Below are 23,574 nucleotides of genomic sequence, written 5' to 3' on the forward strand. Positions count from 1 at the left end.
CTCACCTCGACGCACAGCAAGGGCTCTGGAACCAGTTCTCTCGAGAGGGACTGGACTCTCTTCCACTCTGGTGTTGCCGGCAGTGAGAGGCGACGGGCTGGGTTGGCAATTCTCGTTGCCCCCCGGTTCAAAGCCTGCACGTTTGAGTTCAACCCAGTGGGCGAGAGGGTAGCTTCCCTTCGCCTTCGGGTGGGGGGACGGGTCCTGACTGTTTGTGCTTACGCACCAAACGGCAGTTCAGAGTACCCACCCTTTTTGGGTACACTCGAGGGAGTACTGGAAAGTGCTCCCCCGGGTGATTCCCTTGTCCTACTGGGGGACTTCAACGCTCACGTTGGCAACGACAGTGAAACCTGGAGAGGCGTGATCGGGAAGAATGGTCGCCCGGATCTGACCCGAGTGGTGTTTTGTTATTGGACTTTTGTGCTCGTCACAGTTTGTCCATAACAAACACCATGTTCAAACATAAGGGTGTCCATATGTGCACGCAGTTCCATGATCGACTTTGTAGTTGTGTCATCGGATTTGCGACCTCATGTTCTGGACACTCGGGTGAAGAGAGGGGCGGAGCTTTCTACCGATCACAACCTGGTGGTGAGTTGGCTGCGATGGTGGGGGAGGATGCCGGACAGACCTGGCAGGCCCAAACGCATTGTGAGGGTCTGCTAGGAACGTCTGGCAGAGTCTCCTGTCAGAGAGAGTTTCAATTCCCACCTCCGGGAGAACTTTGAACATGTCACGAGGGAGGTGCGGGACATTGAGTCCGAGTGGACCATGTTCTGAACCTCTATTGTCGAGGCGGCTGATCGGAGCTGTGGCCGCAAGGTTGTTGGTGCCTGTCGTGGCGGTAATCCCAGAACCCGTTGGTGGACACCAGCAGTGAGGGATGCTGTCAAGCTGAAGAAGGAGTCCTATCGGGTTCTTTTGGCTCATAGGACTCCGGAGGCAGTGGACAGGTACCGACGGGCCAAGCGGTGTGCAGCTTTAGCAGTCGCGGAGGCAAAAACTCGGACATGGGAAGAGTTCGGGGAAGCCATGGAAAACGACTTCCGGACGGCTTCGAAGCGATTCTGGACCACCATACGGCGCCTCAGGAAGGGGAAGCAGTGCACTGTCAACACCGTGTATGGTGCGGATGGTGTTCTGCTGACTTCGACTGCGGATGTTGTGGATCGGTGGAGGGAATACTTCGAAGACCTCCTCAATCCCACCAACACGTCTTCCTTTGAGGAAGCGGTTCCTGGGGATTCTGTGGTGGGCTCTCCTATTTCTGGGGCTGAGGTTGCTGAGGTAGTTAAAAAGCTCCTCGGCGGCAAGGCCCCGGGGGTGGATGGGTTCCTTAAGGCTCTGGATGCTGTGGGGCTGTCTTGGTTGACAAGACTCTGCAGCATCGCGTGGACATCGGGGGCGGTACCTTTGGATTGGCAGACCGGGGTGGTAGTCCCTCTCTTTAAGAAGGGGGACCGGAGGGTGTGTTCCAACTATCGTGGGATCACACTCCTCAGACTTCCCGGTAAGGTTTATTCAGGTGTACTGGAGAGGAGGCTTCGCCGGATAGTCGAACCTCGGATTCAGGAGGAACAGTGTGGTTTTCGTCCTGGTCGTGGAACTGTGGACCAGCTCTATACTCTCGGCAGGGTTCTTGAGGGTGCATGGGAGTTTTCCCAACCAGTCTACATGTGCTTTGTGGACTTGGAGAAGGGATTCGACTGTGTCCCTCGGGAAGCCCTGTGGGGAGTGCTCAGAGAGTATGGGGTATCGGACTGTCTTATTGTGGCAGTCCGCTCCCTGTATGATCAGTGTCAGAGCTTGGTCCGCATTGCTGGCAGTAAGTCGGACACGTTTCCAGTGAGGGTTGGACTCCGCCAAGGCTGTCCTTTGTCACCCATTCTGTTCATAACTTTTATGGACAGAATTTCTATGCGCAGCCAAGGCGTTGAGGGGTTCCGGTTTGGTGGCCACGGGATTAGGTATTTGCTTTTTGCAGACGATGTAGTCCTGATGGCTTCATCTGGCCGGGATCTTCAGCTCTCACTGGATCGGTTCGCAGCCGAGTGTGAAGCGACCGGAATGAGAATCAGCTCCTCCAAGTCCGAGTCCATGGTTCTCGCCCGGAAAAGGGTGGAGTGCCATCTCCGGGTTGGGGAGGAGACCCTGCCCCAAGTGGAGGAGTTCAAGTACCTAGGAGTCTTGTTCACAGGTGGGGAAAAGTGGATCGTGAGATCGACAGGCGGATCGGTGCGGCGTCTTCAGTAATGCGGACGTTGTATCGATCCGTTGTGGTGAAGAAAGAGCTGAGCCGGAAGGCAAAGCTCTCAATTTACCGGTCGATCTACGTTCCCATCCTCACCTATGGTCATGAGCTTTGGGTCATGACCGAAAGGATAAGATCACGGGTACAAGCGGCCCAAATGAGTTTCCTCCGCCGTGTGGCGGGTCTCTCCCTTAGAGATAGGGTGAGAAGCTCTGCCATCCGAGAGGGACTCAAAGTAAAGCCGCTGCTCCTTCACATCGAGAGGAGCCAGATGAGGTGGTTCGGGCATCTGGTCAGGATGCCACCCGAACGCCTCCCTAGGGAGGTGTTTAGGGCACGTCCAGCTGGCAGGAGGGCAAGGGGAAGACCCAGGACACGTTGGGAAGACTATGTCTCCCGGCTGGCCTGGGAACGCCTTGGGATCCCCCGGGAAGAGCTAGACGAAGTGGCTGGAGAGAGGGAAGTCTGGGCTTCCCTGCTTAGGCTGCTGCCCCCGCGACCCAACCTCGGATAAGCGGAAGATGATGGATGGATGATGGATGGACGAACCTTTCATCCTCGCTCAAACTAATGGGGAAATTTTTGTTTTCTCGGTCCAAATAGCTGTTTTTGTTGGAGGCTCCCATTAAAATCAATGTGAGGATGTGAAGAGCCATCAACATGTGACGTCATCGTCTGCGACTTCCGGTAGTGGCAAGGCTTTTCTGTTAGCAAGCAAAAGTTGCGAACTTTATCGTGGATGTTCTCTACTAAATCCTTTCAGCAAAAATATGGCAATATCGCGAAATGATCAAGTATGACACATCGTTTAGATAAGAAAATCTCATTTCAGTAGGCCTTTATATATATATATATATATATATATATATATTATATATATATATATATATATATATATATATATATGTATATATATATATATAAAATCCTCCATATTGGCAGCCATAGTGATTCATTTATTCAGCGGAGCAATACCACTTGGATCTGACAAAAAAGTAAACACAAATGCTGTCTTCCTCGCTGATAAAACATGATAGCAACATGCATCTGCTAGCTCACGATCGCCCCCACTTCTCAGTGTGGCGAGTTGGAGTACTACAAGAGGCACTCTAATACAGTGCTTAAATCTGTATTTTGATAATGATGATGATGATGATGATGATGATGATGATGATGTATCTGTTCAAGTCAACAAATTGATCCACAAGGGACAACAACCATTTCCACAGACTACACACACATAGTAAGAGGTGAGAAACCTTTCACTTGCTCTGTCTGTAAGAAGAGCTTCATCAGAAAGCATCACATGACCACACACATGAGAACACACACTGGAGAGAAACCTTTTACTTGCTCTGTCTGTAAGAAGAGTTTCTCCATGAAGCCTGACATGACCACACACATGAGAATACATACTGGAGAAAAACCTTTTACTTGCTCTGTTTGTAAGAAGAGTTTCTCCACAAAGCGTAACATGACCACACACATGAGAACACACACTGGAGAGAAACCTTTTATTTGCTCTGTTTGTAAGAAGAGTTTCTCCAGATGGCAACACATGACCACACACATGAGGACACACACTGGTGAGAAACCTTTTCCTTGCTCTGTTTGTAAGAAGAGTTTCTCCATGAAGCCTGACATGACCACACACATGAGAATACATACTGGAGAGAAACCTTTTACTTGCCCTGTTTGTAAGAAGAGTTTCTCCAGAAAGCAATGTGTGACCAAACACATGAGAACACACAATGGAGAGAAACCGTTTGTGTGATAAAACATTCAGGTTTAAGTATCAGGTCAGTAATTACAAGTGTGTAACAGTCATGGAAGCTGCAGGGATTTAAAAACACTCAAACGGTGATTGTGCTAAATGTACTTTAAAAACACAGCATAATTAATATGAACGTATATTTTATGTTCAATGTTGTGCTTCTTATCTTCTACTCTTATATGTTGTCCTGTAATGACTTTTTAAGTTGTGTGCATTTATTGAATATTATATATGTTGCTAAATTTTTATTCTATTTTCCCATTGTTAAAGAGAGGTCATCTTATTTTTAATTTTTTTTTCCAACACATTTTCTCCATTGCACTTTATTGATGTTATTTTCCAATTAAAAGTATGAATTAATAACATTGTTAAAAAAATTTGGACCCTAAGTTCGGACACAGATTCATCGTCATCATCATCATCATCATCAGAATACTGGATGAAACTTTAACATTACTTTTTTTAATATAAGTGTGACCTCAATATTCCTCGATAATAAGTCTAAAAATAGAGATTTAAGTACCATATTAGAGTGCCTCTTGTAGTATTCCACCTCGCCACATTGTGAGAATTGGGGGCTAGCAGTTGCATGTTTTTATCATGTTTTATCAGCGAGGAAGACAGCATTTGTCTTTACTTTTTTGTCAGATTCAAGTTTTAATGTTCTTTTCATTAATAAATTAATCACTATGGCTGGCAATATTAAGGATTATTTATAGATATTTAAGAACAAATTCCCTCCTTGACAGGTAGCAAAATGACTCCACAAAATGTGAACTAGCAGCTGACTCAGTAAATATTTTTTTAATTTTCTAATTAGTTAACTATAAAGAGTAACATCCATCCATTTTCTACCGCTTATTCCCCTTTGGGGTCGCGGGGGGCGCTGCTGCCTACCTCAGCTACAATCGGGCGGAAGGCGTTGTACACCCTGGACAAGTTGCCGTCTCATGGCAGGGCCAACACAGATAGACAGACAACATTCACACACTAGGGACCATTTAGTGTTGCCAATCAACCTATCCCCAGGTGCATGTCTTTGGAGGTGGGAGGGGCCTATCCCCAGGTGCATGTCTTTGGAGGTGGGAGGGGCCTATCCCCAGGTGCATGTCTTTGGAGGTGGGAGGGGCCTATCCCCAGGTGCATGTCTTTGGAGGTGGGAGGAAACCGGAGTACCTGGAGGGAACCCACGCATTCACGGGGAGAACATGCAAACTCCCCACAGAAAGATCCTGAGCCCGGGATTGAACCCTGACTACTCAGGACCTTCATATTGTGAGGCAGACACACTAACCCCTCTTCCACCGTGAAGCCTTAAAGAGTAACATGACAGTGGAAATTTCACAATAATTCACCAAAAATCGGAAATTGGGAATGATTTCTTAAGATGCAGATGAACCAGGTGGCACCATGCAGTAAAAAAAAGTGATGTTTACTGATAAACGAACAAAAACCGAGAGCAACAGGGAACTGTGAAGACAACAAATCAAACCACTGAAACCCAGCAAAACACTCACAGGAAATGTGGAGCAGACGGCGTCCACAAAATATGTGCGTACTCGAGCTTGACATCTAAAAGGATAGTCACCCGTGAACAAAGAATAATGTCCGGACAACAAAGGTAGCAAGAGGATCAATTGAAATAGTCTTGATTGCAAACAGAAAAAAGGTGAGGGGAAATGCTCAGGGACAGAAGTGAAGCTGCCACGGGAAAACACCAACAAAACTGGGAGAGCCACCAAAATAAAAGCACAGGACAGGAATTCAAACATTAGCGGAAAACACAAACAAAATGTGAACAAAATTTGCCAGATGTGACAAATGGAGTGTCAGAAATGAGCTGAGCCAAGATTGACAGGCTGGATAATGAGGGAGAAGCAATCTAGTGTCATGTCAGCACACTGGGACTGGAAGGCAGGATTCACACAATCTTCTTCTCACTTCTCTCTCATGTGGAGGCTACAGTCCGCATGACAGAAGTCACTACTACAACTACTCTTATTTCATTTAAATGTATTTTTTACTTACAAATTATTATTATTATTGTTTTTTTCATGGACATCCATCATCTGACATTGTTATCCATTACATCATATGTGCATACATCATACATCTATTGTCTGCCCGAAAGATCAACATATTATTTTTTGTTTATTTCCCAACGATGACACCTGCACCCCTCCGCCACAAAAAAAGAAAGACAGCAAAAAAACGAAAACAAAAAACAAAGTAATAATAATATTAATAACAAATAATACAAACAGATAAAACTATATACATATAGGGAGTAATCTTTTTTTTTTTAAAACAGTTTAATCACTAATTAGAAAAAAAAATAGGCTTATGTGGCGTGACATAATCAACCCAGTATTCCCAGTATGAAGTAAATATCTCTCGTTTATAAATAATAAAAGCTGTTATCTCCTGTGTTTTATAAATGTCCATTGTGATTTCCATCCATTTCTTCAAAGTTGGGCTCTCCTGTAATATCCATTTCCTGGTAATGCTCTTTTTACAAGCCACTAGTAGGATATTCATGAAGTATTTCTCTTTTTTCAGCCAATCCTGAGGTGCGATGTGTGAAAAACAGGATGTTACTTTCAAGGGGTGATTTGAAAATATCCTGTAGAGCTTGGTGTATCTCTTTCCAATAGTCCTTTATGGCAGAGCAGTCCCAGAAAACATGCTAGTGGTTTGCCTTTAGATTCCCACAATTTGTCCAACAGGCAGGGGAGTTGTTATCATACTGAGACTTCTGAGAAGGTGGAATAAAACTTTCCCAGCCAAACTCTCCACTTGGGTGAGCTGCTACAAGTCCATTGATATCTCCTTTTTATTGTCCATTCTTCCTCAGATATAGTTATCCCTCCTTCCTTCTCCCATTTTGTTTTAACATATGAAGTTAAATATGATTTCTTATACAAGCATGAAACACTTCTATCAATAGTTTCTGAATTATATGCTTTTGTAAATAGTTCAATGAAACAAATGCTTGTCTTTGTTACATGTTTCACCTTCATATTAACAAAATGCTGCAACTGCAGATATTGATAGAAGTCTTGTTTTTTTTTTAAATGTGTCCTTTTAAAGGGGAACATTATCACAATTTCAAAAGGGTTAAAACAATAAAAATCAGTTCCCAGGGGCTTGTTGTATTTTTTGAAGTTTTACTCAAAATTTTACCGGTCTCGGAATATCCCTAAATAAAGCTTTAAATTGCCTTATTTTCGCTATCTTCGAAACCAGTATCCATTTCCCTGTGACGTCATACAGTGCTGCCAATGTAAACAAACAATGGGAATACCACAGCAAGATATAGTGACATTAGCTCGGATTCACACTCGGATTTCAGCGATTTAAGCGATTCAACAGATTACGCATGTATTGAAACAGATGGTTGGAGTATGAAAGTATTGAAGAAGAAACTGAAGCTATTGAGTGAATAGCTATTGACGCTATTCATAGCCATAGCATGGCCGAGTAGCTGCGTTAGCATTGCCGGTAAAATGTGCGGACCAAACGATCAGGACTTTCACATCTTGTGACACTGGAGCAACTTAAATCCGTCGATTGGTAAGTGGTTTTTTCGCATAAAATGTGGGTGGAATGAAACGTAATATAGTTGCAAATGCATCTGCAGGTTATCCATACATCTCTGTGCCATGTCTGCTTTAGCACCGCCGGTAAATAGCATGTTGGCATCAATTAGCGTAGCATGTTAGCATCGATTAGCTGGCAGTCAACATCAACAAAACTCACCTTTGTGATTTTGTTGACTTTATTGTTGCAAATGCATTTGCAGGTTATCCATACATCTCTGTGCCATGTCTGCTTTAGCACCGCCGGTAAATAGCATGTTAGCATCGATTAGCATAGCATGTTAGCATCGATTAGCTGGCAGTCAACATCAACAAAACTCACCTTTGTGATTTTGTTGACTTTATTGTTGCAAATGCATTTGCAGGTTATCCATACATCTCTGTGCCATGTCTGCTTTAGCACCGCCGGTAAATAGCATGTTAGCATCGATTAGCATAGCATGTTAGCATCGATTAGCTGGCAGTCAACATCAACAAAACTCACCTTTGTGATTTCGTTGACTTCATCGTTGCAAATGCATTTGCAGGTTATCCATACATCTCTGTGCCATGTCTGCTTTACAACCGCCAGTAAATAGCATGTTAGCGTCAATTAGCATAGCATGTTAGCATCGATTAGCTGGCAGTCAACATCAACAAAACTCACCTTTGTGATTTCGTTGACTTTATCGTTGCAAATGCATTTGCAGGTTATCCATACATCTCTGTGCCATGTCTGCTTTAGCACCGCCGGTAAATAGCATGTTAGCATCAATTAGCATAGCATGTTAGCATCGATTAGCTGGCAGTCAACATCAACAAAACTCACCTTTGTGATTTCGTTGACTTTATCGTTGCAAATGCATTTGCAGGTTATCCATACATCTCTGTGCCATGTCTGCTTTAGCACCGCCGGTAAATAGCATGTTAGCATCAATTAGCATAGCATGTTAGCATCGATTAGCTGGCAGTCAACATCAACAAAACTCACCTTTGTGATTTTGTTGACTTTATCGTTGCAAATGCATCTGCAGGTTATCCATACATCTCTGTGCCATGTCTGTCTTAGCACCGCCAGTAAATAGCATGTTAGCGTCGATTAGCGTAGCATGTTAGCATCGATTAGCTGGCAGTCACGCCGCGACCAATATGTCTGATTAGCACATAAGTCAACAACATCAACAAAACTCACCTTTGTGATTTCGTTGACTATCGTTGCAAATGCATCTGCAGGTTATCCATACATCTCTGTGCCATGTCTGTCATCGCCGGTAAAATGTGGAGACACTCTGGTACATTCAATGGGGGTCTGGCGGCAGACACTTTGGCATCTTCGGGCCAGTGGTGCAACTTGAATCCCTCCCTATTAGTGTTGTTACACCCTCCGACAACACACCGACGAGGCATGATGTCTCCAAGGTTCCAAAAAATAGTCGAAAAAACGGAAAATAACAGAGCTGAGACCCGGTGTTTGTAATGTGTTGAAAATGAAAATGGTGGGTGTGTTACCTCGGTGACGTCACATTCTGACGTCATCGCCTCCAGCGCAATAAACAGAAAGGCGTTTAATTCGCCAAAATTTACCCATTTAGAGTTCGGAAATCGGTTAAAAAAATATATGGTCTTTTTTCTGCACCATCAAGGTATATATTGACGCTTACATAGGTCTGCTGATAATGTTCCCCTTTAATAGTTTCAAAACTGAGCATTTTTTAAACTTTCATTACACTACATGAAGGTGAATTATTTTTTGTTGATCTCTATTGGCAGAGTTTGAAATCGGTACAGCAGTCTTGGAAGTGCATTCCTTTTAATACAATCAATTCTACAGCTAAGGCGAAAAAAAGGAATTAAGTTCCATCGTGCTATGTCATCTTTTATTTTCTTATGTATGGGTAGATAATTTTATACTGATAATGTTGTTATATATTTTGATAAAATGAGGCCCAGGTATTTAAAAGACATATCAGGGGGTATATATATATATATATATATATATATATATATATATATCAATCAATCAATCAATGTTTACTTATATAGCCCTAAATCACTAGTGTCTCAAAGGGCTGCACAGACCACCACGACATCCTCGGTAGGCCCACATAAGGGCAAGGAAAACTCACACCCAGTGGGACATCGGTGACAATAATGACCCAGTGGGACGTCGGTTATATATATATATATATATATATATATATATAGTCTCCATCCATTTTGGATGGAGACAATAGCTAAGTAAAACTTGAACTATAGAGATTAAAAAAACAATATAAGAAAATATTCCTTTGTGTGTGATTTTTGTACATAATTTCACTGCTTCTGGGTTATAATTATACGAGAGGAGTTGAGTTTTACCGATGTTGATTTTATGTCCTGATAATAGACCCTACCGTTCAAATGAGTGCATTCATTTAGGAAGAGAGTATGTTGGGTGCCAGAGGAAGACTAAAATGTCATCCGCATCTGGCCAATTTATACTCTCTCCCTTTAATTATGATTCCTTTAGAATTTCTCTAATCTGTTATTAATAGATTCTTCACAGAGAATCTTTGTTTACAAACTGAGCACTTGATTTTCCAGTGTGCATTCTTTTGTTTATCAAGTTTTTCTTAGATCATCTTTTTTTTTTTTTTTTTCACAAACTGAGCACATTAATGGTTTGTCTCCATGTGTGCATAGAATCTTAAACTCTTCAACACAGAATCTTGTATTACAAACTGAGCACATTAATGTGTTTTTCTCCTGTGTGAATTTGTTTGTTTATCAAGTTTTGTTTACACAGCATCTTTGTAACAAACTGAGCACATTAATGGTTTGTCTCCATGTGAGCATAGAATCTTAAACTCTTCAACACAGAATCTTGTATTACAAACTGAGCACATTAATGTGTTTTTCTCCTGTGTGAATTTGTTTGTTTATCAAGTTTTGTTTACACAGCATCTTTGTAACAAACTGAGCACATTAATGGTTTTTCTTCAGTGTGCATAATTTTTTCTGTTATCAAGACTTTCTTCACAAATAATATTTGATTACAAACTGAACACATTAATGTTTTTCTCCAGTGTGTATTATTTTGTTTGTTAGCAAAATTTTATTCACAGAGTCTTTTATTACAAACTGAGCACATTAATGGTTTTTCTACTTTGTGTAATTTTTTGTCTGTTATCATACGTTTCTTCACAGATAATATTTTTATTACAAACTAAGCACATTTATGGTTTTACCCAGTGTGTAATTTGTTTTATTTGTTATCAATAGTTTCTTCACAGATCATCCTTTTTTTTTTACAAACCGAGCACATGAGTGTTTCTCCAGTGTACATTATTTTGCTTGTTATCATGTTTTTTTTCCAGAGCATCTTTTATTACAAACCGAGCACTTTAATGGTTTTTCTTTAGTTTGTATTATTTTGTCTGTTATCAAAAGTTTCTTCACGCAGAATCCTTTTTCACAAACTGAGTACATTAATGGTTTTTCCCGAGTGTGCATTCTTTTGTTTGTTAGCACTTTTTTTTACAGAGCATCTTTTATCACAAACTGAGTACATTAATGTTTTTTCTTCAGTGTGCATTATTTTGTTCATCAAGTTTTTTCACAAAGACTATTTTATTACAAACTGAGCACAATAATGTTTTTACTTCTGTGTGTATTTTTTTAATCTGTTATCAATAGATTATTCGCAGAGAATCCTTGTTTACAAACTGAGCTTTTGAATGTTTATTCTCCAATCCGCATACTTTTGTTTATCAAGTTTTTCACAGAAAATATTTTATTACAAACCGAGCACATTAATTGTTTTTCTTCATTGTGCATTATTTTGTTAGAGTTTTTCACAGAACATCTTTAAAGGCCTACTGACAGCCACTACTACCGACCACACAGTCTGATAGTTTATATATCAATGATGAAATATTAACACTGCAACACATGCCAATACGGCCTTTTTAGTTTACTAAATTGCAATTTTAAATTTCCCGCGGAGTTAAAACATGGCGGAATGATGACGTTTATGATTACGCGTGCGCGTGACGTCACAAATTGTTGGGGACATCTTGGCTCACGTCCACACACGGCTAATAGTCGTCTCTGTTCAACGCGTAATTACAGAGTATTTTGGACATCTGTGTTGCTGAATCTTTTGCAACTTGTTCAATTAATAATGGAGACTACGAAGAAGAAAGTTGTTGGTGGAAAGCAGTGGATTCAAAGATAATAATTAGTATGTGATCCTAGTTCAAATTTAACAGATTATATAAAACACCGTGTGTTTTATTTTATTGCTAGGACAGCAGGTGACCCCAGAGATCCTCGAGGGGGTTAGAGCTGGGCCAGCCAGGGTTAGTGAAGTCCCATCGTCAAGTGCAGCAGCCCCGAGATGCAGCCCAACATAGCATCTCCAGGTGTGTCTGGAATGCAAGCCAAGCTACGACCACCTCCTGCATTGTTTGATGAAGGACCAGCATCAAGTCCTTCTGATAGTGGTTCTTCCGATGTCAGCTACGTGCCGAGTGGGTCATCGACGTCGGATCCGTGTCAATCTGACGGGCCGCCAGATCCCACACGTACTCCCAAGATGCGGGAAGAGGGCGCCCACAAGGTACCAAAGTACATCATCTTTGAGTCGTGCCTCCAGAGTCTCGTCAAGTGGTGTCACTGTCCAGCCTGTGGCAGCCAGGACATAAGCCCTTCTTGGGATTGGAACGGTACACAGCTGATCATGACCATACAATGTACATCATGTGACCGGAGGAGTAGGTGGAGCAGCCAGCCAAACATTGGCCCTTATGCCGCGGGCAACATCCTGCTATCTGCTGGCATTCTCTTGGCTGGCGGATCTTCTGGCAAGGTATTGCAGGTGCTGAACAGCATGGGAGTGCAGCGTCTACACCGCCTGGAGAGGGGGAACTTCTGGTTGCCTAGTGGAAGTCACATTCAGAACATCCACAAGGACCATGGCCACCTCTTCCCAATTTGTGCTCTTGGACAACTGCACGGTAGAAGTATGCAAAAGAAATGTCTCAAACCAAGTAAGTAGGCAAATAAGTTGCCCGAAAGCAGTGAGGGAATAGCAATATTTTACTGCACATCTTTTGAAAGTGCCCTGCGTTGAGGTGGCGACTTGTACAGGCTGTACGCCGCCTTCCGCCCGATTGTAGCTGAGGTAGGCACCAGCTCCCCCCGCAAACCCAAAGGGAATAAGCGGTAGCAAAATGGATGGATGGATCTTTTGAAAGTCAAAAAATTCAGATAAACTTGTGAATAGATAACCAGTTTTCAAGTTGACTGGAACATTTTGTATAAACATTGTTCTATTTTAAATGTATGTTTAGTCTCACGCTCAGCAGTGAAACTGGAGGAGGTTGTCAACAACAAGTCCCTGCTGAAAGATATCGCCATGCCGTCGAGTAAACACCAGACTTCCAAGGTAGAGGCGTTCCATAGCCTTATCATACAGGTAAGAATTAGGCTGATTGCCTGTCGGTGGTTAGCACCTGCCACTAGGACTTTGGGGGCCAGGGAGCAAATTACTACAACAGTGGTTCTCAACCTTTTTTCAGTGATGTACCCCCTGGGAACATTTTTTTAATTCAAGTAAATCAGAGCAAAGCATTTTTGGTTGAAAAAAAGATAAAGAAGTAAAATACAGCACTATGTCATCAGTTTCTGATTTATTCAATTGTACAGTATAACATGTACAATAATATGTTTTGGACACTCGGGTGAAGAGAGGGGCGGAGCTTTCTAGCGATCACCACCTGGTGGTGAGTTGGCTGCGATGGTGGGGGAGGATGCCAGACAGACCTGGCAGGCCCAAACGCATTGTGAGGGTCTGCTGGGAACGTCTGGCAGAGTCTCCTGTCAGACAAAGTTTCAATTCCCACCTCCGGAAGAACTTTGAACATGTCACGAGGGAGGTGCTGGACATTGAGTCCGAGTGGACCATGTTCCGCACCTCAATTGTCGAGGGGGCAGATCGGAGCTGTGGCCGCAAGGTAGTTGGTGCCTGTCGGGGCGGCAATCCTAAAACCCCTTGGTGGACACCAGCGGTGAGGGATGCCCTCAAGCTGAAGAAGGAGTCCTATCGGGTCCTTTTGGCTCATAGGACTCCGGAGGCAGTGGACAAGTACCAACAGGCCAAGCGGTATGCAGCTTCAGCGGAAGCGGAGGCAAAAACTCGGACATGGGAGGAGTTCGGGGAAGCCATGGAAAACGACTTCCGGACGGCTTCGAAGCGATTCTGGACCACCGTCCGCCGCCTCAGGAAGGGGAAGCAGTGCACTATCAACACCGTGTATGGTGCGGGTGGTGTTCTGCTGACCTCGACTGCGGATGTTGTAGATAGGTGGAAGGAATACTTCGAAGACCTCCTCAATCCCACCAACACGTCTTCCTATGAGGAAGCAGTGCCTGGGGAATCTGTGGTGGACTCTCCTATTTCTGGGGCTGAGGTCCTTGAGGTAGTTAAAAAGCTCCTTGGTGGCAAGGCCCCAGGGGTGGATGAGGTCCGCCCGGAGTTCCTTAAGGCTCTGGATGCTGTGGGGCTGTCTTGGTTGACAAGACTCTGCAGCATCACGTGGACATCGGGGGCGGTACCTCTGGATTGGCAGACCGGGGTGGTGGTTCCTCTCTTTAAGAAGGGGGACCGGAGGGTGTGTTCCAACTATCGTGGGATCACACTCCTCAGCCTTCCCGGTAAGGTTTATTCAGGTGTACTGGAGAGGAGGCTTCGCCGGATAGTCCAACCTCGGATTCAGGAGGAACAGTGTGGTTTTCGTCCTGGTCGTGGAACTGTGGACCAGCTCTATACTCTCGGCAGGGTTCTTGAGGGTGCATGGGAGTTTGCCCAACCAGTCTACATGTGCTTTGTGGACTTGGAGAAGGCATTGGACCGTGTCCCTTGGTAAGTCCTGTGGGGAGTGCTCAGAGAGTATGGGGTATCGGACTCTGTTATTGTGGCGGTCCGCTCCCTGTACGATCAGTGCCAGAGCTTGGTCCGCATTGCCGGCAGTAAGTCGAACACATTTCCAGTGAGGGTTGGACTCCGCCAAGGCTGTCCTTTGTCACCCATTCTGTTCATTCATAACTTTTATGGACAGAATTTGTAGGCACAGTCAAGGCGCTGAGAGGTTCCTGTTTGGTAACCGCAGGATTAGGTCTCTGCTTTTTGCAGATGATGTGGTCCTGATGGCTTCATCTGACCGGGATCTTCAGCTCTCACTGGATCGGTTTGCAGCCGTGTGTGAAGTGACCGGAATGAGAATCAGCACCTCCAAGTCCGAGTCCATGGTTCTCGCCCGGAAAAGGGTGGAGTGCCATCTCCGGGTTGGGGAGGAACCCCTGCCCCAAGTGGAGGAGTTCAAGTACCTAGGAGTCTTGTTCACGAGTGGGGGAAGAGTGGATCGTGAGATCGACAGGCGGATCGGTGCGGCGTCTTCAGTAATGCGGACGTTGTACCGATCCGTTGTGGTGAAGAAGGAGCTGAGCAGGAAGGCAAAGCTCTCAATTTACCGGTCGATCTACGTTCCCATCCTCACCTATGGTCATGAGCTTTGGGTCATGACCGAAAGGATAAGATCACGGGTACAAGCGGCCCAAATGAGTTTCCTCCGCCGTGTGGCGGGTCTCTCCCTTAGAGATAGGGTGAGAAGCTCTGCCATCCGGGAGGAACTCAAAGTAAAGCCGCTGCTCCTCCACATCGAGAGGAGCCAGATGAGGTGGTTCGGGCATCTGGTGAGGATGCCACCCGAACGCCTCCCTAGGGAGGTGTTTAGGGCACGTCCAACCGGTAGGAGGCCTTGGGGAAGACCCAGGACACGTTGGGAAGACTATGTCTCCCGGCTGGCCTGGGAACGCCTCGGGATCCCCCGGGAAGAGCTAGACGAAGTGACTGGGGAGAGGGAAGTCTGGGTTTCCCTGCTTATGCTGTTGCCCCCGCGACCCGACCTCGGATAAGCGTAAGAAGATGGATGGATGGATGGATGGATGGTGATGTTTTTTTTATATTGCTGAGTAAAATATTGAAAAAACAATGACTCATTGTCACACCTATGGATCATGTTTTGTTTTGTCATGTTATGTTTTTGATTTGGGACAATCTGTCACGTTTTGCACTTCCTGGTTTTGTTTGTTTCCATGCCAACCTCATTAGTTTTCACCTGTCACATCCCTGTTCTCAGCCTCACACCTGTTTTCACTAATAGTCACAGCTATTTAAGTCACTCTTTTTCTTGTCTTCGTCCTGGGATCTTCACACTCACACGCACCCTACCCATGCTGTCCAAACCTTTACGCCCTGTCCACAGTTCCATGCCGAGTAAGTTTATATATTTATGCCACAGTGCACTCTTTTGTTTCATGTCTTTAGTCTTGCCATTGTGCTGTTTATGTTTATAGTTAAATTTTCTTTCAAGCCCTTGAGCAGGTGTTTTTGTTTCACGTTTGTACTGTTTAGCCAAGCTTCTTCCTCTTTGTGAGCACCCTTAGTTTGATGATTTTTGATTAGAGTGTTTAAATAAAAACATGTACCTGAATTCACGCCTGGCTCGTCCTGTAATCCCGCTGCGTCGAAGGAGCACACTCAATCCACGTCAAGGCCTGACACTCATATTGTATTGAAAGTACCTTAATGTGTCTAAACATTGTTTATGTGTGTTTAATTGTTCAATAACAAAATAAAATAAATACTCAGAAGTAGAACTGGTTAGCAAATAAACTCTTATATTAACATCAATAATGTTGAAGTCATATTACATGACATTATATAAATATGTATATTAAATATAATTTGAATAGTTGGCAAGTAAACAAAATGCATTTGCCATACCTAATTGTATTATATCAATTATAACTCAAGCCCACACTTTACAACATGTATTCACACTTTGTTGTGTGAAAATATTTTACACAAACTTACATTCAATTATAATAATCATTATAATAAGATATATAACAATGTGTGTTCTGGATCTAAATTAATTCATGGAAAATAAATTGATAAACAATCCTTTTTACCTGGAAACTTATCTCCTTAAGTGTGCAAATAAAGTCTTACGTATTACTTGTATTACATTTGAATAGAACCTTATTGAGCATATTAACAAGATTATGTTAGAAAATGTGCCGAGTATGAAAAAAGTCATTTTGAATTTGCGTACAGGATGTAGAATGACAATGATCTTCACCCACCATAAAACAAAACAGGAAGATTGGAGCATGTGGAAGGAAGTTATGACTGTTATAATTTTCCACCACAAGGGGGCGATTTAGGTGTCAATATCAATGACTAGTCATGATCAGACCCCGACCTAAAGGCCTACTGAAAGCCACTACTACCCACCACGCAGTCTGATAGTTTATATATCAATGATGAAATATTAACATTGCAACACATGCCAATACGGCCACTTTAGTTTACTAAATTGCAATTTAAAATTTCCCGGGAGTTTTTTCCTGAAAACGCCGCGTAATGATGACGTGTATGCTTGACGTCACAGACTGTTAGGAAATATGAGCGCTGCAAACACACACACACACACACACACACAGCTAAAAGTCGTCTGCTTTAATCGCATAATTACACAGTATTTTGGAGATCTGTGTTGCTGAATCTTTTGCAATTTGTTCAATTAGTATTGCAGAAGTCAAAGTAGAAAGATGGAGTTGGGAAACTTTAGCCTTTAGCCACACAAACACACGGTGATTCCTTGTTTAAAATTCACAGAGGTGAAACTTTACTATGGATCACAGCGAACATGGATCCCAAACGAATGTCAACCAGCAGGTTTCGGTGAGAAAATTGTGGTAAAAAGTCTCTTCTTAGGTCAGCTTGTGCCGCCCATAAAGCAGCCGTCGACTTCCCTGAGACACTGGCGTCAACACACCCGTGAACACACACATCCGACTATCAGGTACTGTTAAACTCACTAAAACACTAGCAACACAATAGAAAGATAAGGGATTTCCCAGAATTATCCAAGTCCATGTGTTTAAAAACATCTGAATCCGTCCCAATGCAATCGCATTTTTTTTAACTTATTTTTTTTTTCTTGTCCTTGGTTATCAATATACTCAAACACGAACCTTTCATCCTCGCTCAAATTAATGGGGAAATTTTAATTTTCTCGGTCCGAATAGCTATTTTTGTTGGAGGCTCCCATTAAAATCAATGTGAGGATGTGAGGAGCCATCAACATGTGACATCATCGTCTGCGACTTCCGGTAGTGGCAAGGCTTTTCTGTTAGCAAGCAAGGGTTGCGAACTTTATCGTTGATGTTCTCTACTAAATCCTTTCAGCAAAAATATGGCAATATCGCGAAATGATCAAGTATGACACATCGTTTGGATAAGAAAATCTCATTTCAGTAAGCCTTTAAATATATATATATATATATATATATATATATATATATATACATATATATATGTGTGTGTAAATAAAATCCTCCATATTGGCAGCCATAGTGATTCATTTATTCAGCGGAGCAATACAACTTGAATCTGACAAAAAAGTAAACACAAATGCTGTCTTCCTCGCTGATAAAACATGATAGCAACATGCATCTGCTAGCTCACGATCGCCCCCACTTCTCAGTGTGGCGAGTTGGAGTACTACAAGAGGCACTCTAATACAGTGCTTAAATCTGTATTTTGATAATGATGATGATGATGATGTTGTTGTATCTGTTCAGGTGAACAAATGGATCCACAAGGGACAACAACCCTTTCCACAGACTACACACACATAGTAAACATCAATCTTAGAAGCATACAACAATATATTTGAAAAAGACTTTAGGGTTGAAAGTGAAGATGTGAGGTGAAATAAGTACAAATGCAGCAATAAAAACAAGCAACTCCACTCACGATGGCTCTAAAGTTCAGTGATGTGTTGCTAACTTCAGCCTTTTTCTTCTTTGTTGATGTTTTGCTGTAGTTAACATCCATGATGTAACAATGCTGCTAATCTACTAGAGTCCACATTTTGTGAAATAAAGATGACAATGAGAAAATCAAATAAATTAGTAGCTACATACATGATATTCAATACATGCACACAACTTAAAAACTCCAGGACAACATATAACAGTAGAAGATGAGAATCACTACATACAACATCAAATATACATTCATATTAAAGGGGGACATTATCACAATTTCAGAAGAGTTAAAACCAACAAAAATCAGTTCCCAGTGGCTTATTTTATTTTTCTAAGTTTTTTTCCAAATTTTTCCAATCATGGAATGTCCCGAAAAAAGGCTTAAAAGTGCCTGATTTTCGCTATCTGTAAATCCACCGTCCATTTTCCTGTGACGTCACATAGTGATGCCAATACAATCAAACATGGCGGATAGACCAGCAAGATATAGCAACATTAGCTCGGATTCAGATTCGGATTTCAGCGGCTTAAGCGATTCAACAGATTACGCATGTATTGAAACGGAGGGTTGGAGTGTGGAGGCAGATAGCGAAAACAAAATTGAAGAAGAAACTGAAGCTTTTGAGTGAATAGCTATTGAAGCTATTCGGCGATCGCCTTCTAACCGACGATTGCATCTTTTGACCACTGGAGCAACTTAAATCCGTCGATTGGTAAGTGTTTGTTTGGCATTAAATGTGGGTGGAGGGAAAGGCTGCAGGCAAATATAGCTACAAATGTACATACAGCTAGCCTAAATAGCATGTTAGCATCAATTAGCTGGCAGTCATGCCGTGACCAAATATGTCTGATTAGCGCATAAGTCAATAACATCAACAAAACTCACCTTTGGGATTTCGTAGACTTTATCGTTGGAAATGCATCTACTTTGAGTGTCGCAGGATATCCACACATCTCTGTGCCATCTGTCGTAGCATAGCTGTCGTCGGTAAAATGTGCAGAACAAACAAGGGACTTTCGCATCTTTTGACCTTTGGTGTACTTGAATCCGTCAATTGGTATGTGTTTGTTTGACATTAAATGTGGGTGGAGGGAAAGGCTGGATGCAAATATAGTTACAAATGAGGCATAACGATGCAATATGTACATACAGCTAGCCTAAATAGCATGTTAGCATCGATTAGCATGCCATGCTAATCGATGCACACGCCACGTAAGTCACCTTGAATCCGTCCCTGATCGTGTTGTTACACCCTCCGACAACACACCGACGAGGCATGATGTCTCCAAGGGACGGAAAACAGTAGTAAAAAAAAAAAAAATAACAGCTGATTTGACTTGTGTGTGTAATGTGTTTGAGAAAATAGTGGATTGCTTCCCGTTGTAACGTCACAGGTGAAAGGTCATTGCTCCGACAGCGAACAATTGAAAGGCGTTTAAATCGCCAAATTCACCCTTTTAGAGTTCGGAAATCTGTTAAAAAAACATATGGGCTTTTTTCTGCAATATCAAGGTATATATTGACTCTTACATATGTCTGGTGATAATGTTCTCCTTTAAAATTGCAATTTAGTAAACTAAAGCGGCCGTATTGGCATGTGTTGCAATGTTAATATTTCATCATTGATATATAAACTATCAGACTGCGTGGTCGGTAGTAGTGGCTTTCAGTAGGCCATTAAATTTAACAGTAGAAGATGAGAGGCACTACATACAACATCAAATATACATTCATATTAAACATGCTGTGTTTTTAAAGTACATTTAGCACAATCACTAAGTGTTTTTAAATCCCTGCAGCTTCCATGACTGTTACACACTTGTGTTTACTGTCCTGACACTTATGCCGGAACATCTTATCACACACAGTGCAACTAAATGGTTTCTCTCCAGTGTGTGTTCTCATGTGTCTGGTCATGACAAGATTTGTGGAGAAATGCTTCTTACAAACAGGGCAAGTAAAAGGTTTCCCTCCAGTATGTGTTCTCATGTGTGAGGACATGTTAGACTTTGTGGAGAAACTCTTCTTACAAACAGAGCAAGTAAAAGGTTTCTCTCCAGTGTGTGTTCTCATGTGTGTGGAGGTGTCAGGCTTTCTGGAGAAACACTTCTTACAAACAGAGCAAGTAAAAGGTTTCTCTCCAGTATGTGTTCTCATGTGTGTGATCATATGTTGCGTTGTGGAGAAACGCTTCTTACAAACAGAGGTAGACAAAAGTTTCTCTCCAGTATGTGTTCTCATGTGTGAGGACATGTTATACTTTCTGGAGAAACTCTTCTTACAAACAGAGCAAGTAAACGGTTTCTCTCCAGTGTGTGTTCTCATGTGTCTGGTCATGGCAGGCTTAATGGAGAAACTCTTCTTACAAACAGAGCAAGTAAAAGGTTTCTCTCCAGTGTGTGTTCTCATGTGTGTGGTCATGTGTTGCTTTGTGGAGAAACTTTTTTTACAAACAGAGCAAGTAAAAGGTTTCTCTCCAGTATGTATTCTCATGTGTCTTGTAAAATCAGTCTTCAGTCTAAATGATTTCCCACATTCAGAGCAGTCAAAGTGTTTGTTGTTAGTGTGATGTCTTGTATCACCTTTAAAGTAATTTTTACTCTCCAAAGGTTTTTGGATGTGGTCACTGTGATCAGAAGAGTGTGACATCATGTGGTACATGTCTGACAGTGGAGCAAAGATGCTGTCTGGTTCTGACTTTATATCTTCACAATGCTCTCCATCAGCTTCTGTGATGTGTTGACTTACAAGCTCCGCCCCTCTGTTCTCCTCACTTTGACTGTGATGAAGCTGTAAGGACTGAGCTTCAGCTTCATCATTATCCTCCACCAACCTTTGAAGCTGCTCCCACAGTTCCTCCTCTTCCTCTTTAATGTGGGAGGGGGCCTGTAGCTCCTTTTGTCCCACACTGGAGCTCCACTCCTGCTGCTTGGAGGGAATCTCTTCTTGACTCTCTGCTGACACCTGCTGGACGTCTGCAGAACATAAAACACAAATGAGGTGTTACTGTATTGAAGTTTGCAGTATTCAAACTATTCACATGTGAGCTTTTTTTTTTTTTTTTTCCAAGATGGCGCTGCTGTAGTGGCTGCTGTTGGCAGGATCTCTGTGCTCTTGTGTCATCCTTTTGTGTTTCCCTCTTGTTTTCATGTGTTATTATATTTTTTTTTGCTTTTTGGTCCAGGACCCTTCGGGACTGTGTGACAAGGGGTGGCACTTTCGTGACCTCTGTGGTGCTTTTTTGGGGGACTTCTGGATCTGCCTCCCGGGAGCCTTTTGGCCATGGAGACCAGCTGCTGGGTCTCTGCCACACCGGAGTCTGTTTGGAGGGACTGGAGGGGATGTGGATGAGGGGACAGGGCTGCGGAGCTAGCACTGAGCGCCGGGACGGAGAGGCCTCGCGGTGTCTTGGCTGGGTGAGCAGGTGTCGGACACCTCAGTCACCTTGGACGTATCCTCGCTCATCCATGCGGACTGGACACTGGTCGAGAGTGGAGTCGGCTGTCTTGGTTGCTTTGTTGGGTCTGCTCCTGTCTCTGGCCATGCTCCCTCCACCCCAGCAGACGATGGTGTGGAACACCGCAGAGGCCACCAAAGTGTACATGTTTCTTTAACTTTTTATTCATAGCTGTATGTAGAAGTGTCTGGTTGTATCTGCTGCTTTAATGTCCTCTGTGTTCTTTGATGTTTGATGTTTCCCTCTTACACACATGGAAGAGGGATGTGTACTATGGCTATGAGTTGTTGTTTTTTCCCTTGGCCTCAGTCTGCACCCCCTTTCCAGGGCCCAGGCTAAGACCGATTTTTATTTTATTTTATTTTAATCTTCTATTTTTTTCTCCCATTCCCCGCCCTTGTTTACCTGTATCTCATCTTTTTTGTAAGGGGCGCTGGAAGCCGGCAGACCCGTCAACGATCCTGTTCTGTCTCCCTTTAATGTTTGTCTGATCTTGAATGGGATTGTGCTGAAAATTTTAATTTTCCTGAAGGAACTCTCCTGACGGAATAAATAAAGTACTATCTAATCTAGGCCAAATAGACAGTGATGGGCAAACTACCTGGAAAATGTAGTAAGCTAGGCTACAAGTTACTCTCCATTAAATGTAGCTAAGCTATCCTCAGAGAATTGTAGCAAGCTACACTACACGCTACACTGCAAAAGCAGCGTAAAAATACCCATCATCTCAAACAGGTAAATTCCCAAACAAAATGAAAATAGCTAAAATTGCACCAATTTATCAGACTGGAGACAAACACCAATTTACAAATTATAGACCTGTTTCTTTACTTCCAATATTTTCTAAAATCATGGAAAAACTGTCCAATAACAGATTAGAGAGTTCCACAAACCAACATAGAATATTAGATGAGAACCCATATGTATACAGAGCTAATATTTCAACTTCGATGGCTGTAATAGAAATGACAGAAGAAATGACCAATGCAATAGATAGTAAAAAAAAAAATATGCGGCAGCAGTGTTTATTGATCCAACCAAAGCATTTCACACAATTAATTACAATATGTTCATCAAAAAACTAGAACGATATGGCACCAGAGGGCTGGTCTTAAACTGGATTAGAAGTTATTTAACCAACAGAAAACAATACGTGAAGCTAGGCGAACACACTTCTACAACACTAAATATATCCTGTGGTGTACCTCAGGGATCAATACTAGGACCAAAATTATTCAATCTTTATAGAAAATGACATTTGTAAAGTTATAAAATATTGAAAGCTAGTATTATTTGCGGATGATACAACAGTGTTTTGTTCAGGAGAGAACACACAGAACATAATACAAATAATAACAGAAGAAATTTAATTGAAAAGATGGTTTGACAAAAACAGACTCTCTTTGAATCTCGGTAAAACTAAAATAATGCTATTTGGTAACAGTAGAAAAGAAATGTCAAACACAATTACAAATAGACGGAATAGAAATTAAAAGAGTAAATGAAACCAAATTTGTAGGTATAATGATTGATGATAAAATGAACTGGAAATCTCATATAAAAAATATACAACATAAAGCAGCAAGAAACACGTCAATAATGTATAAAGCCAAAATATGTTCTGGACCA

General features: G+C 42.5%; 1 protein-coding gene across 1 annotated transcript in view; it reads right to left on the minus strand.

Moving 5' to 3' along the window:
• LOC133541802 (golgin subfamily A member 6-like protein 25) overlaps positions 1-23,574 on the minus strand; it is a 245,703-nt gene that overhangs the window by 206,611 nt on the left and 15,518 nt on the right. The window contains exon 4 of the mRNA XM_061885401.1: positions 21,322-21,463. Within this exon, the coding sequence (XP_061741385.1) occupies positions 21,322-21,463 (142 nt within the window). The remainder of the gene's footprint in view (positions 1-21,321; positions 21,464-23,574) is intronic.

The sequence above is a fragment of the Nerophis ophidion genome, linkage group LG23, assembly GCF_033978795.1.
Source record: "Nerophis ophidion isolate RoL-2023_Sa linkage group LG23, RoL_Noph_v1.0, whole genome shotgun sequence".
Taxonomy (NCBI): Eukaryota; Metazoa; Chordata; class Actinopteri; order Syngnathiformes; family Syngnathidae; genus Nerophis; species Nerophis ophidion.